The sequence below is a fragment of the Petromyzon marinus genome, chromosome 17 (assembly GCF_048934315.1).
Source record: "Petromyzon marinus isolate PM22_M1 ecotype Great Lakes invasive population chromosome 17, UKy_Petmar_22M1.pri1.0, whole genome shotgun sequence".
NCBI classification, from domain to species: Eukaryota; Metazoa; Chordata; class Hyperoartia; order Petromyzontiformes; family Petromyzontidae; genus Petromyzon; species Petromyzon marinus.
This window is the reverse complement of record NC_133683.1, coordinates 20,156,474-20,174,235: the sequence shown is the minus strand read 5'-3', so window position 1 is coordinate 20,174,235 and position 17,762 is coordinate 20,156,474. Positions and strand designations below refer to the sequence as shown.

Here is a 17,762-nt window from a genome sequence, read left to right as displayed (position 1 = left end):
CCGCTGATGACATACTCATTTTTACAACCAGCAGTAAATACCACAACAAAGGATTGAAGAACTTTCAAAGACGGATGAAAAAGGGGGTCTAAAGATAAATGTATATATAACAAAAAACTAAAGTTACGCACAGGTTCATTGAACAAAAGAATACTAGTTGTAGGGACACAACTGGAACCAAACAGAAGTGTGTATATATCTAGTGAAATTATCAAAGTCGGACCAGGATCAAAATTATTCATAACATAGGGAAGGAAAAAGCGGGATGATGTAGCGCTTTTGCAAAACGACATTTGACAATATGAAGCAATACCAATGTGCCTATTGAGGATAGTTTTAAATCAATACATCACCTGATATGACATATGGATTGGAAACATAGACAATAACAAAGCAAATGGAATAAAAGTTTAAAATTACACAAGTATAGAGAAATGCATGGTGGGAATTGCACTGAGAGACAGAATAGGAACACATGAATCAGGGACCAAATACAAATGAGAGACATAATTTTGAAGTAATAAAGTTGGCTTGGGTAGGACACATCACAAGAAGGGATGCTAGAACACGGATGAGAATGGTGAATGGATGGTAGCCAAACAGGGAGCATGTCTGAGAGGATGACCACCACGGAGATGGAGCAATGACACCAGCACATGCATAAGAATGAGACATTGTGCCATCGCAATGAGGGGGGTCTTCATTCAGCAGTGAATAGAACTTGATGATTAACAGAGTACATCTACTGTCATCGCACATTTAAGGGAGATATCTCAGATACTGAACTGTTGTGCATACATATTTTTTTGTAAACAATCCCAGCTATTGTCATATTTTATGTTTTTTTAACACTGGCAAATTAGTACTGTGTAACTTTCATCCACAATGTAAATTGTACACGAATGAGTTGTCGACAAATTATCCAATTTCTATAAACAAAATGCTGTCTGATCTTGTTATTTCAGCTATTTGTGCGGTTTGCAATATTTAGCCTGTAAAACAATTAAACAATTAACAAGAATAAATACTCAAAATGTATCATATTCATGCAAAATAGAGAACTTATATTAACTGTGGCAATGTGGTGGACCAATGCCATCGATAATAATATCCGTGAGGTTATCTGCGATTTTATCCTTTATCTGCGGGAAAAAAAAAACCTTGGATAGATTCAGATAATTAAAAATCTCAGATAATATATCAGATAATTAAAAAATCCGATTTAAATCGGATTTTTGGAAGAATAGGGCCACTGATAATCAGTTTTTGCGGACCCAACGACTCTCATGGATAATTGGAACCGTGGACAACAGATTAATGGGTCCTTTATTATGCACCATGTAAGTTGAACATGTGTTGTATTATTAGCAGTAATAGTGATGAGATTTAGGGTCTGCATAGGAGGCTGTGGGATGTATTATATCCTGAAAACGCTGATTCAGGAGAGGGGCAAAATGCTCTTGGCTGTTCCCCTTCCCTGAACACCCACTGCCATGGCAACCCCATCTCGAATGTACTGAGCAGGGATGTGAACAATGCGTAATGCAACCGCAGTGCGTCAGTGAGAATATTTGTTTATATTTTTTTTATTTGCGAGAGGTATAAATATCACCACGTTGCTGCTGCATGTTCCCCGAGTGGTTTAAATTCTCAAAATAGGTATCTTTTGTAAAAAAAAAAGGCTGAAGCTTATGTTGGTGCAGTCATATCATGTATGGAGCAGAAACTCGCATGGGTATTGTGTGTAAGTAACACAAATGGAGATGCTTTATTTTTACCTTTTGGGGTTTTGTTGATACTGATAGATGTTGAAGAGTCACACGGTTCACAGTTACACACATTGAAGCCTATAAACATACAGAAGACAGTATGTGTTTACTGTGGGTATAATATTGGTGTGATATTTTTACAATAATTCAGATACTGCAGTACTGTAATGGAACGTATATTATAAGGCATTAATGTTCAATTTCAAAATCTGAATATAATCAAAATGCACAGCATTGCCAATTCCCGAATTAATGTTCACTTAAGAAGGCATAAGTTAAATATTAACATTGCCTTATCATTTTACAGGGAAACGTCTTAAACGTAATTAAATAACGCGTTCATGCCATATATCGCCGAACTATAAAATGAAGCATCCAGGCCAGTGAGCACTTTAAATCTCCTATATGCAGTTGGAGTTTGAGATAACGGGACCTCTGTAATAACAACATGAACATTATAACTTACTGGCGGTCCGAATGCTCAAATTAAAAATGTACCATCGCTACATTTCATATACATTTCCATTAATCTAATAGAATCATATTAATGTAGAATTATGTATTCATAGCACCCATTGTTTTTTATACCCAATTAAAGTTGCATTGTTTTTTTTTCTTCCAAACACATCCCATACATGTCAACTCATACGGTTTACCCCGTATTCTTGTACAATGAAATAGAGTTGTCAGGTCCATTGTTTTGTCTATTTGATTGCTTCTCCCTTGTGATGGGACTTTGTAGGGTGAACGTTGAGATTTATAAGGACACGGGGATGACCAGTAAGGTCTGAATTGGTCTGTAATAAGGTAGGCACTGATAAGGGGTTGAGAGGTATGACATCCCTTCATTTCCCGTGCTTTTCTCATGAACAGTGACATTGTCCCAATGTGTTTTCATCAGCCCCATGAACTGTCCTGAAAAAACAGATGATTAATTTAAACTCATAATAATAACAATCCTCTATTAATGCGCAGTGTTTAGTGTCATCTAAACACCCATTGTTCATATCTCCCGTGCAGGAGAGACAACGCATCTCAATTGTCTAAATAAAAAAGCACATTCAATGGGATTGAATGAACGCGATTGAATGGGGCTGGCAAGAGGGAACCCTAAGAAACTAAACGGTGTCACGTGGTCCCAGTGCTTTAAACAGTTGCCTAGCAGCGGCGTGGTCCAGTCAGGCGAGCCAAGGCCTGTTCCGGTAATGATGAATACAACGTCGGGGTTTATGTATGTTTAACAATTGTTAACACTGTTAAGTCGATTTACGTTATTTTTTGGGGGTAAATGTTTCAAGTTGAGCGCGATGCAACTCGTTAATTGTCAGTGATATTTTACAGATAACTGCGGGCTACATTGACTGTTGCGCCGTTGTAAACCTAAGCGTTTGTATATCTGTGGCACGTCATGTTTAAAGTTGTACATCGCAACCGCAGGGAACTATTCCGCAGTCGCGTCGTTTTTAAGAGTGAGTCTGTCAACAGCAATTTGTTCGTGAGTGCACACGACACAGCATACAGCGGTGCGGTATTCGGTTATCTGAAGAGCGCTCAAATGTACCGAAATGTTGTGTAACAATCCCCTCGCACCAGGGGTGTCGGCAAGCAAAATAACAACAAATATTTCAAGAGCCGCAATGCGTGCGGATTAGATAAGGTTCTTAATTACCCCCGAAAAAACGTCACGAAAGCAGTCCGTAAAGAGCCGCATGCGGGTTGACCGAGCCCTGCCTTCTAGACACCTTAACGAGGTGTCGTGGTGTAATTATATCCAGAGGTTATGGATTGGTTCTATTTAATCTCCCTGCGCAGGCGTTGACACAATGGTCAAGTAACATAAATGGGTACACCGCAGTGTACGGTTTACCCCGTATTCTTGTACAGGGAAATTTGAGTTTTCAGGTCCATGCGGCGTACAGCCGTTTCTTAATACGGGCACAAAAAAAATGTCTTTGTGTTTCTTCCTTTGTGATGGGACTTTGTAGGACAAACGTGGAGATTTATAAGGACAAGGGGTGACCAATAAGGTCTGCATTGGTCTGTAATAAGGTTGGCACTGATAAGGGGTTGACAGGTGTGCAGTTATTCGGTCAGCAGTGCCGTATGTAGTGCGGTAAAGTGTGGGTACTCCCACCACCTCAGGCATGTCTCATCAGTATAGAATAGTGTAGTCGTAGTAGTGAACGCCCTCCGCCAGCAGAGAGGGCTACACTTGAACTTTTATTTTACATCTAAATACGACTTGTCTATTTAGAGCCAGGTATAAGTATGATACATTATTCTGTATTTGTGTATATAGTGGAGGGTTGCGAAAGCCTACGTTTTAAACTGATAGTGTTTCCTGCATGCACCCTTCGTGCAGGATATGTTGAAGTGTTTCTTCACACTTTAAAGTGACGGTCTTCTCTTTTTCACATATGCAGTCGTATCTTACCCTGCACAGTCAATTACATATTGTACTTTATTTGTAGTTTGAGTGTTGTTCTCTTAATTGTATCCTTTTTTATCCAAAAACTTAAGTGGTCGGTTGCATACAAAACCTGAAGTGGAACCGGTTTGAATTTAAAGTACGCTAGTACAATGTAAGGGGAAAATATAACTTAAGGTGTGTTATTCTATTGGTCACGTTCTTCTTACATGAAACCATTATTTGAGAGGAATGGGCCTGACATTTCAACAAGAAACTGCAACATTTTTAAGATCCAACTGATATTTCGCTCGGAATTTTTGCATTAAAAATTATATTTTTACTAAATGTTTGTATGCTAATTAGTGTCCTGCTATGAGACAGAAGAATAATTCATTTTGATATTTCGCAGACTCCCCCCCCCCCCCCTCGTCAGCTATATAATCCCTTGTCAAAGTAATCTCTTTGCCATACTTCAGCGATTTCTTTTTCACTGTGGTTGTCCCCACCTGATGACGGACGCTTGTGTTGTGCCCGAAACGTCGTGATTTAACTTAGTTGTTTTCATTTTTTTACCTACGTGACTTTACCGAAAGAACCAAAGAGTATGGATCCTTGCAGTCACGAAAACTTCAAATCTAGAATTAGACTAGTGCATTCTCTAATGTTCGAGAAATGTCCCATAAAAGCGAATATTACAGAGTTCCCTCTAAGATTCCTCCGTGACCTCTATTGTACACATTAGAGGACAGCACTTTCCACCTACTCTGCCACTGAGATCATCTTTTGTCGCATGGCAGTCAAACCAATATTTAAATTTTCAAAACTGGAATTTAGGAAAATGAAATGCAGAATCAAATTTAATATGTAGTTTTTTTCGTGCAATAAAGTAATTAGTGACAGGGCTGAGATTAACAACTCACTACACTTGAGAACCTGATTTAATTACATACGGATTTATGGATATGTACCCAGGTTCTCAGCTGTGCCATTTCTGTGCTCTGACCTCTGGAGCCATCCAGCCACCTCTTCTGGGATAAAAAATATATATTACAGTGTTGTCCCATAAACCCATTCATGCGATGACACTTGCACACGAGACCTGGGAACTTAATTGTTTGTAAACTGTATAGCATGCCGTGTATGTATTTAAAAAAAATACTGTACAGGTTCTCATCCTGTTTAAATTGTTATAATAATAAGAAAAAATACACTATAGACAATTTGATAACATTGAAAGCCACTTTATGCCAATACATTATTATTTGTTTTTTGACATACAGTATTTCCTTAACATTTCAATAACATAACTTATCCTCAATTGAGTAGCACATGCAGAGATGGAAGCAGCATAGATTTCCAAAATCCCCATATCAGAATTGGTAAATACAGTTAATATAGCTACTGATCGTTTTGCATGCATTTATCACTGGAACTCGACATGGACGTGCAAAGAAATCCGGGCAGATGCAATATGCACTTGACAGCGGAATTTATTATATCTATATGACACTTATTTGCAAAGCCATATTGCTGTTCAAACATGCAGATTTTTTATGAAACATTTGTATTCTGATTATTTTGGTAATGGCATTATGAGCTTAAATATGATCTTGACCAACTACAATTTAATTTTGACCATATACTTTAGCATCGTCAATCTTTTCTATACCCCATCTGAATTACGGTCTCCCCACACCATCTTTATCCTTTATGGTTATGCGATGCCACCATCCATCTTACAATATGGCCTATAAAAGTAAAAAAAAATGCTAAGTAACCTTAATTTTATTACCAGTATATTTGATTTATTTTTGTTGGAAGAAGGTGGGGGCTAGCTCCATACACGTGACTTTTGGCAAATTAATAATACAGGGCAGATTTTATAGTTAACATTTTCTGATCAAATGCAGATAAAGGTGGAGCTCACCTGCTCTTTACAGCTCTGAGTCAGTTGTGGAAAATCCATATTGCTAGGTTAGTCTTCAAAGGATGATCCAAGTGGTACCCATTTTATTGACTCCAGATGGATGCTGAGCTGAGTTAACACCAAACCAGGATTGGAACTTACTGCTGAGCCACCTGACCAGATATAAAACACATAAAATAAACATATAAACTCTTCTGATAATATGTACGCCTCTTATGCAGTAGCACAATCACCAAACAAATTGCCAACACTCTCCTGAATCGCCTGAAGCCTTGTTGATTATGTCGCTGCATTGGGTGCTTGTTGTTTGCAGGGCAACACGACGTGTTAAAATGGACATAGTACGGGGCAGCCTGGAGGAGATTTCGCGCGCGCCCTCTTCGGGACGGACCAGGCCAGGGAGCCGCACATGCAGTGCTGTGGCTGGGGAGCGGTCCCGGTCCAATGGCTCTCCTGCAGGAGGGGCCCTAGAGATCTTGAGTCCTGAACCTCCAGCCCTAAAGGTCAGGGACTTTTGCATGCTATTAGTATATATATACACACACCAATGTGCGTAGCATAATAATCATACGCACATTGTTATACTACAGACAGTGTGTAGCATAATAATTATTTGATAAAAACATCGAGGGTCCACAGAGACGGAATGTTTTGCAAGGCAGAACTGGGAGAATGCAGGACTCTTATTTAATGTGCCATTCGAGTAAAGTACATAGTGTTATTGTGTGTATGGTATATTCTGATGAATGACCTTTATTATACGAGTGCATTGATTTATATTGCACTTTCATGCATAGGCATATTGACATGGGAGGAAATATGTAAGCCGACCCAAGCCATGTGGAGTAAACCTACCACAACGGGTTTACAAATTATGGCAACAATTTGAGTAAACTGAAAACGATGCTATTGAAAGGTTGTCTTGATGTAGTTGTGCATATTTATATCTCGAATTTGGAATAGAGTCTTAATTAATGGATTATTTTCGAGCAAATAATATGAATCATGATTTGTAGATTGGAGGAGATTTCACGTGCGTCCTCTTTGGGACGGATCTCTCATGTTTACTTTTATATTAAAGCTATCCATTACCTTATTCCTTATGGATTTCAGCTTTTAATGGCCTTATCACTAAGATATTCACAGAGCTCATCTGAACATTATTTGTGCATTATTTAATGAACGAATGTAAAAGAGAAGAACAAATTTTTGATCATTGGCCTTTTAGTGAAATTGGGATCTACTTTTCACATGCTTTGTTGGTTAAGACTCACCACATTGCAGTGCTTGTATATGCTGTGGATTGGCCCCAACTGTTTCAAAAATTATAACGAGAGCCAAGAGTCATACAGCTTTCATAGCACCAAAAGCCTGCACTTATGGCTAAGTGTAAAAGGATTGTGTGTGTAAAAAAGTGCATATTTTCGCTGGATTATAAAAGGAAATAAGGCAACACCTCATATTTCCTAACTGCTGTGCATCTAAGGGACATCGTGTCCTAGATGTAAAAGTTGTTCATATGTTTTCACATGTTATTTTTCAGGATCGTACTATTTCAATAGAAGATATTAGTGATATATCTACTGACTCTGATACATGTTTAAATGAGGACATTGTTGTTCAAAAATACAACCTTGATCCAACTGCAAATGCTGATAAAATGTTAAGAATTAGCCCATGCATTTTGGAAACCAGATTTGGTAGCTCTACTGAGTCGGAAGAGGAGCAAGAAGAGCTCAATACTATTGCATTTGCTGGGAAAAATACCAGTCAAGAGACTCAAGAAGGTATGTATAAATATATAATTACAGTTACAATAGTAATTTATAGTTTAATTACACATAATTCAACCACATATGTCATCGTATAATCTTACTGCACGATTATCCCAAAGGATGTGAAGCACACATATAATTATTTTTTTAAAGCTGCAGATCATACAGTTGACAATAGGGTTCAGAAAGCTCTGGAGAAGATGAAGAAATTGGACAAGATTTTATTACGGAAGCAGGAGAGAGAAAATGAAGTGAAGAGAGAAGGTAGAGAGCTTTTACAAAAATTGTGGAAAGAACTGCAGGTAATTTTGCCTCATGCACAAATCATTTTTGGAGTACATTTGCGAAAGTTCAATTATAATAGAACTTTCGATTGATAATTATCAATCCTTCAATCGTCCCTATTATGTTTGACATTAAGGTAAATTATCTCTACGGATATCCTTAATTAACCTTTTCTGGCCATGAACAGCTGATCATGTTTCTCTCAAAAAGGATCAGTAAAAGCCAATTTCAGGTAAATAGTGTGTTAATGAGCTGTATTTTTAAGGAATTGCTCTCACTGGGGTTGTATAAACAAAGTCAATTGTGTTATGTTTAAACCTTATTTGTTTTATATTTTTTTGTCAAATTGTGTTCAGTGCTTACCAACATACCCAGGAGCAACAGGTCCAAGGTGATTTCATTATTAACGAGTTGTATTACGTGGATGCTATGTGACTCACTTGTTGTGCCTTATTTGAATGTGGAACAGAATGGGGAGAATGTAAGTGTTGAAGAAGAAGAAAATACAAATAAGTATTTAGCCTTGATCCCACCTACAAGCTGTGCATGGGATGGTAGGTCTTTAAGTATTTACTTCTATCAATGTATTTTCAATATTTATAGTATTATATGCGATTTCAATTACCAATGAATGTATGTTGAATCTTGACTTAAAGCTTTCGTGACCGCAGGAATTCATATTGTCGGGTCTTTCGGTAAAGTCACGTAAATAGGTTATTTTTGTTATTTTCTTTGAACCTATCTACGTGACTTTACCGAAAGACCCCAGAATATGTTGGTTGAACTTACGCACTGTACGTAGCCAGCTGTGCTAATTGGAGGTGCGGGGGAACGACAACAAACCAAGTCGGGACTATATGTTAAAAAAGAAGAACAAATATGCATTCTGACCATCACATTTGATTTGTTAGAGGTTACTTTATTTTTATTATTGGAAGTAAATATACACATCACATAGTGTAAATGGTTTGATTATAAATAGTAACCCTAATTGACGTGTTTGCTATTTTAAAACATATGTGCACCCAATTTTTTCTGGATTGTGCAATTGGTGTCTTGTCATGAGACAATTAACTTGGATATCTCTCAAAGCATTGCAACTCTTCATGATAGAAAGTAGATATTACTAAGCTACCACTGAAATCCCTTTAAGTGGCCTGTTTCACAAAGTTGCGACCAGCACATTCCCATCAACTCTACTAGTGAGATTAATGTCATTAATTCTCAGCCAAATTAATTTCAGAACCAAAATTTTATGATAGTTTTTGGTGCAATCATTGGTGATCGTGCACATTCTCTCAACCCACTTTACTTGATAACCTGGTATTCAAATCCAATATTAAGTAGTGTCAGCTTAGTGCTCTGAACTCTGAGCTACCTTGCAAGTTATAACCTTAATTATTTACATCTTATATGGTACTATAATGATTTACATGCAGTGCAGTAATGTATTATGTATGAACATTTTCCATATTTGTTTTTTTTTACCTATCTACGTGACTTTACCGAAAGACCCAAATAATATGAATTCCTGCAGTCGCGAAAGCTTTAAGTCTACATTTTCTATGTTTGCAGATGACAGCTTTGATGGGGCTCCAGTTACGCCACTTTTTCACACCCAAGTTCCTTTTGAAGAAAATAATGAAACACCTACACGGCAGTGTGGGTCAAGTAAGCCGCACTAATATATGCATCAGCACGGTATTGAGAGATAATTAAATATAAATTATTTAATTATTGATTTCAGCTGCATTGAACTGTTTACCATATTCTTCAACAGGCTTATCGAAAAGCCAATCCAACACAACCCAACGCCACAGTGCAGATGGCGCATCAATGCGTGGCATCTACAAAGAATGTAAATCAAAGACAAATCTTCAAGAAAGTGAACGCAATTTCATTCGAAAAAACATAGAGGTAATCTTGTCAGAGACCAATGTCGTTACATTTATTTAGTGTAAAATACATTCTCTTGTTCAAGAGGTCATGAACGTACTTTTAAACGTAATTAATTGTATAATTTGCAAAATTACCCCAATTTTTCAGATGGTGCGAGAAGTGGGAAACCCAATTCAAATAACGGAAGATGAAAAGAGCAGGCTTTTGCACCTCCTACAGGACATTGATGAGTCAGAAGATTTACATGCTGATTCTGAGGACAAGGTAAGATGTTTCATTGACCTAATTACATTTTTACAAACCATATGCCAATTTAAAAACAATATAAAAAAATTAAACAACATAAAATAATTACAGGAGAGACACAATTGGAAAACTCAGTTGAATATTATTACCTGGGGAAGTTATTAAATGCAGTTTGATATAATAATGATGAAATTAATAAACTCAATTTGATATTGAAAACAACACACCAACATGCGAGAGGGCAGCTTTTAATGTGAACATTACTTTGATGTGGATCAAAACCATGGATACCGACAATGAAAATGGAAATATGTTGACAAGTGTGTCAAGAAGGATGCAAAGATGCACACTACGAATTACAATGAGATGGAAATAAGAACACATAGATCACGGAACAAACCAAAATCAAAGACATAATTTCCGAGACCTGGGTTTTGGTAGAATACATCACTAGCGAAGATGGGCGATGGATGAGACTGGTCAAGAAATGGTAGCCAAAGGTTAGAATGTGCCCAAGTGCGCAACCACCGCAAAGATTGACTGACAAGATCAGTTCCATGTGCAGGCATGAGATGGTTTATGAAAATACAGGACCGTGAGGATAGCGATGACGTGGGGAGTCCTTCATCCAGCAGTGGACAGGAATAGTTGAATATAATGATGATAAAATAGTTTACCATGTAATATGGAAACAATTGTCTATATGCTAAATTAACATTACATTAATTTCAAACGACTAAATAGTGTTCTTTGCAGTCACGAAAGCTTTAAGTCAAGACTAAATAGCGATGAAATAGATTTCACCCATTTAGATACGGTGTATTACAATGGCATGTTAGTATGCCACATTCGTTTTTCAATTGCTGCACTGAAATCAATCTTGACCACTTTATGCATAGCTGTAGTATTTGGTGAATGTGTTAAATGTTACTGCCACATGTACACACTAGGTGGCACCAGAGGCATTGTATTTTTAACTCATTCTACATGCCTTTGGATTCATAATAAATATTATGAATACTACTGGTCGCGAAAGCCTACGTGTTAAACTGTGCCTTTGGATGTTACAATTTAGTGCAATTCAGTAAAAACATTTATTTCACTCGCATATCAGTACATTTTTGATACGCACAGTCGAGCAATACTTTCTTTTTTATGATACGTTAAACCATTGACAACCTGCGTTATTGGTGGTGGTAAACAGTTGAAATAGTATCTTACTGCAGATAACATATCCAATTGAGACATTACCCTCTGTCTATAAAAATGTCCTGCATAATATATGTATAGAAGATTTGACTATCCAAATTACTCACATCATTTTTTTGGCATTGTGTAATGTCATTTGAAACTGGAATGGTGTAATGTGTCCACATTTAAGACTAACAGTGTATTTGATATATTGTTCAAACTTGGTTTATTTTGATGTTGGTTTATTTTAATGTTTTAAATCATTAAAAGTCTTACTTGGTATGATATTCTTCTAAAACGTTGAAAAAAGGACTAAAACATGACTTCCAAAAAACATGTTGAATGCAAATCACAGCACTTTGTATATCGCTATTGAATGAAGCACTTCTCACACCATGTCGGTCATGGTGATTGTTTGTGCATACTTCACCATGCTGGTCAGTGCATATTAATGAGTGCAGGTGCCCAGGGACAATTCAGATATTACTCATCAAAGATGTTATCTATGGCCGGGAATACAACTCATGTGACTGGGTTCGTAGCATAGGGTTACAATCATTGCTCTATAAACAAATTGTGTTTTTTTTTGTTTTACATATGAACTACACACAGCAAGCAGTGGAGTGTGCGGTAGTGATGGCTGGCGAGGGCTACGTGCCCGAGGTGAATGAGCAGCACCAGCTGGAGGAGATAGACAGCCGATTGCATTCCATCCTTCCTGCAGAGCAGTTCGCCCTCATCAGAAGCACACCTCGCCTCGGCTGCCACTCCTTTCAGCAGGTATCAAAGAGGAGTAACCACCCATGGGGGACCAGTCATGAACTGGTCACAAAAAACTAAAGAACAATTTTGATGTTTGGTTTTTAAAAACAGGTTGGGCTTAGAACTATGCCGCTGAATGTTGCCTGCATCCACTGTAATGCAGTGTGAAATGATCTAGACATGTCCACAATGGGAGTTATAAACAGTCTTGTAGATTGGTTGGAATTTGAAAATAAAAATATAAATACAATACATTTTTCAGGTTTATATAATTTTGTGTCATCTTATATAATGGGCCAAATTTATGTTGAGTTGTCTCTTTAGCCTGCTTTCGTCTGGTTGGCTGTGGTTAGACTTTTATATAAATCCCTAGCAAAGTAGCAGGTAGTCTCTGTATCTCTATATTTCAGCCAAGTCACTCTCATTTAGTTTTCTAAAATGTAATCACAATATTCGTCACCAAGAATAAACTGTTAATCTATGGCCAAGGACTCTTACTCTCAATATTTTTCATTGGCAACTCTGAGTTTCTCATTTGACAGACATGAATGTTAAATGTGTATTACATGGATTTTTAGGAACATGTTTCTCTTTGTAGCATTTATATTTATCAATTTAGTATTCCTTGCATTTGGCATAGACCTGACTGCACTGCTCTGGATATTACTTATTGAGATAATATCCGTTTTGTGCACCAATATCGTAAAACAGCATTCTGGTCTGAGGTCATGCGGCAACGTGGGTAATGCTTTAGGGACCTTTGTGATATCCCATATACTATGAAGGTCTGCAGCACTGGTGGGACTGCATGACGCATTTGTCCAATGAGATAAAGTAGATATAATGTTAAATGTTTAATACGAATGGAATTTAAAAAAATCACGACGTTTCGATTGCAACACAAGCAGTCATCATCAGGCCGCTTGTGTTGCGATTGAAACATCGTGATTTGTTTTATTTTATTTCTAACTCCGTCACTTTACCGAAAGAACCAAAGAGTATGGATTCCTGCAGTCACGAATTGAATATTTAGTAATATGTTGAATTACTGGTTGTGACAAATACTTTAGCTTGTTTTTTATTACGAGGTCTTGGAATGTATAGAGTTTTTAAAGCCTTTATATAAAAAAAATATGGAGTAGTTTGGTGCAAAGTATTTGATCTCCTGCTGATTATGTACGTTTGCCCACTGACAAAGAAATGATCAGTCTATAATTTTAATGGTAGGTTTATTTGAACAGTGAGAGACAGAATAATAACCAAAAAATCCAGAAAAACGCATGTCAAAAATGTTATAAATAGATTTGCATTTTAATGAGGGAAATAAGTATTTGACCCCTCTGCAAAACATGACTTAGTACTTGGTGGAAAAACCCTTGTTGGCAATCACAGAGGTCAAACGTTTCTTGTAGTTGGCCACCAGGTTTGCACACATCTCGGGAGGGATTTTGTCCCACTCCTCTTTGCAGATCTTCTCCAAGTCATTAAGGTTTCGAGACTGACGTTTGGCAACTCGAACCGTCAGCTACCTCCACAGATTATCTAAGGGGATTAAGGTCTGGAGACTGGCTAGGCCACGCTTCTTCTTGAGCCACTCCTTTGTTGCCTTGGCCGTGTGTTTTGGGTCATTGTCATGCTGGAATACCCATCCACGACCCATTTTCAATGTCCTGGCTGAGGGAAGGAGGTTCTCACCAAAGATTTGACGGTACATGGCCCCGTCCATCGTCCCTTTTATGCGGTGAAGTTGTCCTGTCCCCTTAGCAGAAAAACACCCCCAAAGCATAATGTTTCCACCTCCATGTTTGACGGTGGGGATGGTGTTCTTTGGGTCATAGGCAGCATTCCTCCTCCAAACACAGCGAGTTGAGTTGATGCCAAACAGCTCCATTTTGGTCTCATCTGACCACAACACTTTCACACAGTTGTCCTCTGAATCATTCAGATGTTCATTGGCAAACTTCAGACGGGCATGTATATGTGCTTTCTTGAGCAGGGGGACCTTGCGGGCGCTGCTTTACGGCGTAGTGTGTTACCAATTGTTTTCTTGGTGAATGTGGTCCCAGTTGCCTTGAGATCATTGACAAGATCCTCCCGTGTAGTTCTGGGCTGATTCCTCACCGTTCTCATGATCATTGCAACTCCACGAGGTGAGATCTTGAATGGAGCCCCGGGCCGAGGGAGATTGACAGTTCTTTTGTGTTTCTTACATTTGCGAATAATCGCACCAACTGCTGTAACCTTCTCACCAAGCTGCTTGGCAATGGCCTTGTAGCCCATTCCAGCCTTGTGTAGGTCTACAATCTCGTCCCTGACATCCTTAGAGAGCTCTTTGGTCTTGGCCATGGTGGAGAGTTTGGAATCTGATTGATTGATTGCTTCTGTGGACAGGTGCCTTTTATACAGGTAACAAGCTGAGATTAGGAGCACTCCCTTTAAGAGTGTGCTCCTAATCTCAGCTCGTTACCTGTATAAAAGACACCTGGGAGCCAGAAATCTTTTTGATTGAGAGGGGGTCAAATACTTATTTCCCTCATTAAAATGCAAATCAATTTATAACATTTTTGACATGCGTTTTTCTGGATTTTTTGTTGTTATTCTGTCTCTCAATGTTTTCAGATAAACCTACCATTAAAGTTATAGACTGATCATTTCTTTGTCAGTGGGCAAACGTATAAAATCAGCAGGGGATCAAATACTTTTTTTCCCTCACTGTATATCAAGCATAGCTTAAAATATAAATATACGATTTTTTAAAATAAATATGAAAACATGAATATGAACATACCATATTTTATATAAATGGAGCACACTGCAAGGCGTTCTATGTAATTTGAGCATAATTGTGAAATACATTACCATGTATATCACTGTTAAATTTATTGGTTTCAAATGTATGATTCACTAAAGTAGAATTCACTTTAAGATGTACAATTATGCCCAATAAATGAACCTCCAGTTCCTGATGAAGCTATAATTTCCATACAAGTCATATGTTGCATGATAACTTAGTGTGTTGACAAAAAAGGTCCAATCTCATTAACAGCACTATATGACACACCGAAAATAATAAACTTGCAGATCAGATGTAATTATACAAATATTTTGCGACTGTGATACACATATGGTGCTCAGATGTTACGCGGTAATTGTGTGATCCTGTTATGGCAAAACAGTTTATTTCGGTTTTTAAGGAAAACTTATGTTCCGTGCAAAATGTGTGGCCCATCAAAGCTGCCGTTGTGTGATAAATAAGTTAAACTTGGCAAGGCCTGGACAAACATAGATTTTACATTTTGGTTCTTTGAAAATACATTGGAATCTTTGTATCAAATGTGTTTCAAGTCATAGCAACACAGAAATCCACTCTCCCACATGACAATGCTTGTATATTTGCGAGGCATGCAATGATTCTCACCCCTCACAATGTGATAAATTGTCACAATTTAGGGTTGCAATTTGATCTAAGTATTGACCCCTTTTTTCTACTGTGATAAACATAGTGCCTGTAGTTCATGCAGGGTTTATATTAAACAATTGCAAACAACATGTGTACATTGACATTTTTGACATGCGTTTCTCTGGATTTTTGTTGTTGTTCTGTCTCTCACTGTTCAAATAAACCTACCATTAAATGATAGACTGATCATTTCTTTGTCAGAGGGCAAACGTACAAAATCAGCAGAGGATCAAATACTTTTTTCCCTCACTGTACTTAAGTCATCATCATTATTTGGGGTTATTATTCAATTAAAGAGTTGTTTTTTGTCACATTGAGTTCATATCTATCTTTCAGATTTAAAGCTTTCGTGACTGCAGGGAATCTTATTCTTGGTTCTTTCGGTAAAGTCACGTAGAAGGGAAATAATAAAATAATAATAAAACGATCAAATTCTCACGACGTTTCGGTCACAACGCAAGCAGCCGTCCTCAGGTGAAGAACAGAGCTCTCAGAAAGACAGCACCTTAATGTCTAATCTTTCCATTTGCCTAAATAGAGAAATATAATTTGCATAAACCATAATAATATATTATTACGCAAAATAAGATGCGTGTATTATGAGAAAATAATGAATTGGAATACATTCCTTGAATGTTACATGCCTGTTAATAGCTCATCTTTTTAAATATACTGAAATTCATTATGCACATCAGAAAATAGTAACGCTATGAAATTCATTACAGGTTCATTTGTAGCCTAATTTCCTGTTGTAACGTAGACCATTCTGTTTGTCCCGTTGTGTATGGCTGAATAGGATGTGTAGTCCCATTGTTTTCATGTTTCAAACATCCAAGGATAAGCACAGTCTGTTGCTACGGAAATCTCAATAGCAGCTAAACGTGGTGTGACCCCTGAGCCAATGCTGTCGAGTGTAAGCTCTGCCTTTTTAGATTTGAAATCTTGTTTCGTGCTGGCCCATAGCTAGCCAGCTTGAAAATTAATTGCGTAGCTTTTATACTCTTTGTGCAAGAGTGCAATATTTCCAACTGCACTCAAATTAAGCTTGTATATTTTTATTTCCTTTGATGAAATAGTTGTACATATAAATTGTAATCTGTTGCTTCTTCATAATTTTATGTTGAATGCAGCCTATTCTCTTGCAGTTATGAGTTGTTTAAAAACACTACCACAATAATTTAGCTGACAATACTATGAATGGTTTACTAAATTGTGTGAAACAGGTAGCTCAGAAAAAGTACACAAACTACCCGCTACAGGCTTGTGGCATAACAGTGAAAGCAAAAGTTTTCAAATAAGCAATGCAAGGTGTACATATTTAAGTTATAAATGCATAAATAAGGAAAATATGCATGAACAGAGTCCTTCTTTATGCATTGTGAGCTCCATTTAGCCGGTGTAAATGATTGGTTAAAATACAGTCTTTTATTCACACACATTGTGTAATGTCTCCTACAGCTGCTTCAGCTCTATCGTCAACATACACTCGATGTAAAGTTTTAAATGTCCCATATGTTAAATGTGTGTGGCTCAGCAGTAGAGCGAGTAGCTACAATCTGAAGGTTTCAAGTTCAAATCCTTATTAGGGGATGACTCAGCACATCATTCTACCAGGGTTGATAAAAATGAGTACCAATTGGTAATGAAGTCAACAGTGCATGTCCAATGGCTGAACTCACTCCTGTCACAGGAATGTGGAATTTCCACCTCAGGCTCAAGGCTGCAAACAGAATATGAGCACATACTCTTTGCTTGTTTGAGCAGGACATCACTTTGACTTGACTTTTGCTCATTGCAGTCAACTGAAATTACTTATCTCCGTAAGAGGGTAGCCATTTGATATGCACTACAAAGCATATTCTTTGGGTCTTTCGGTAAAGTCACGTAGATAGAACAATAAAATAGTCCAAATCAAAATAAAGTGAATAAAAATAATATTTATTATTATTTTATTCCTGCAGGCACGAAAGCTTTAAGTCAAGACACTACAAAGCACTTTCTAAAAGTACTAAATCAGAAGTGGAATCTGACATATCAT

General features: G+C 37.5%; 1 protein-coding gene across 4 annotated transcripts in view; it reads left to right on the top strand.

Annotated features, from left to right (window-relative positions):
* Positions 1 to 101: 101 nt before the first annotated feature.
* The window catches only part of FSIP1 (fibrous sheath interacting protein 1), a 37,351-nt gene continuing 19,690 nt past the window's right edge, over positions 102 to 17,762 (top strand). For 2 of the 4 annotated variants that reach the window (XM_032955835.2, XM_076067715.1), the window contains exons 1-9: positions 102 to 3,000; positions 6,420 to 6,609; positions 7,650 to 7,893; positions 8,035 to 8,183; positions 8,636 to 8,720; positions 9,742 to 9,837; positions 9,947 to 10,083; positions 10,213 to 10,329; positions 12,115 to 12,282. In XM_032955835.2, the coding sequence (XP_032811726.2) occupies positions 2,858 to 3,000; positions 6,420 to 6,609; positions 7,650 to 7,893; positions 8,035 to 8,183; positions 8,636 to 8,720; positions 9,742 to 9,837; positions 9,947 to 10,083; positions 10,213 to 10,329; positions 12,115 to 12,282 (1,329 nt within the window). In that variant the 5' untranslated portion in view covers positions 102 to 2,857. The other 2 variants (XM_032955836.2, XM_032955837.2) reach the window with 2 other exon arrangements.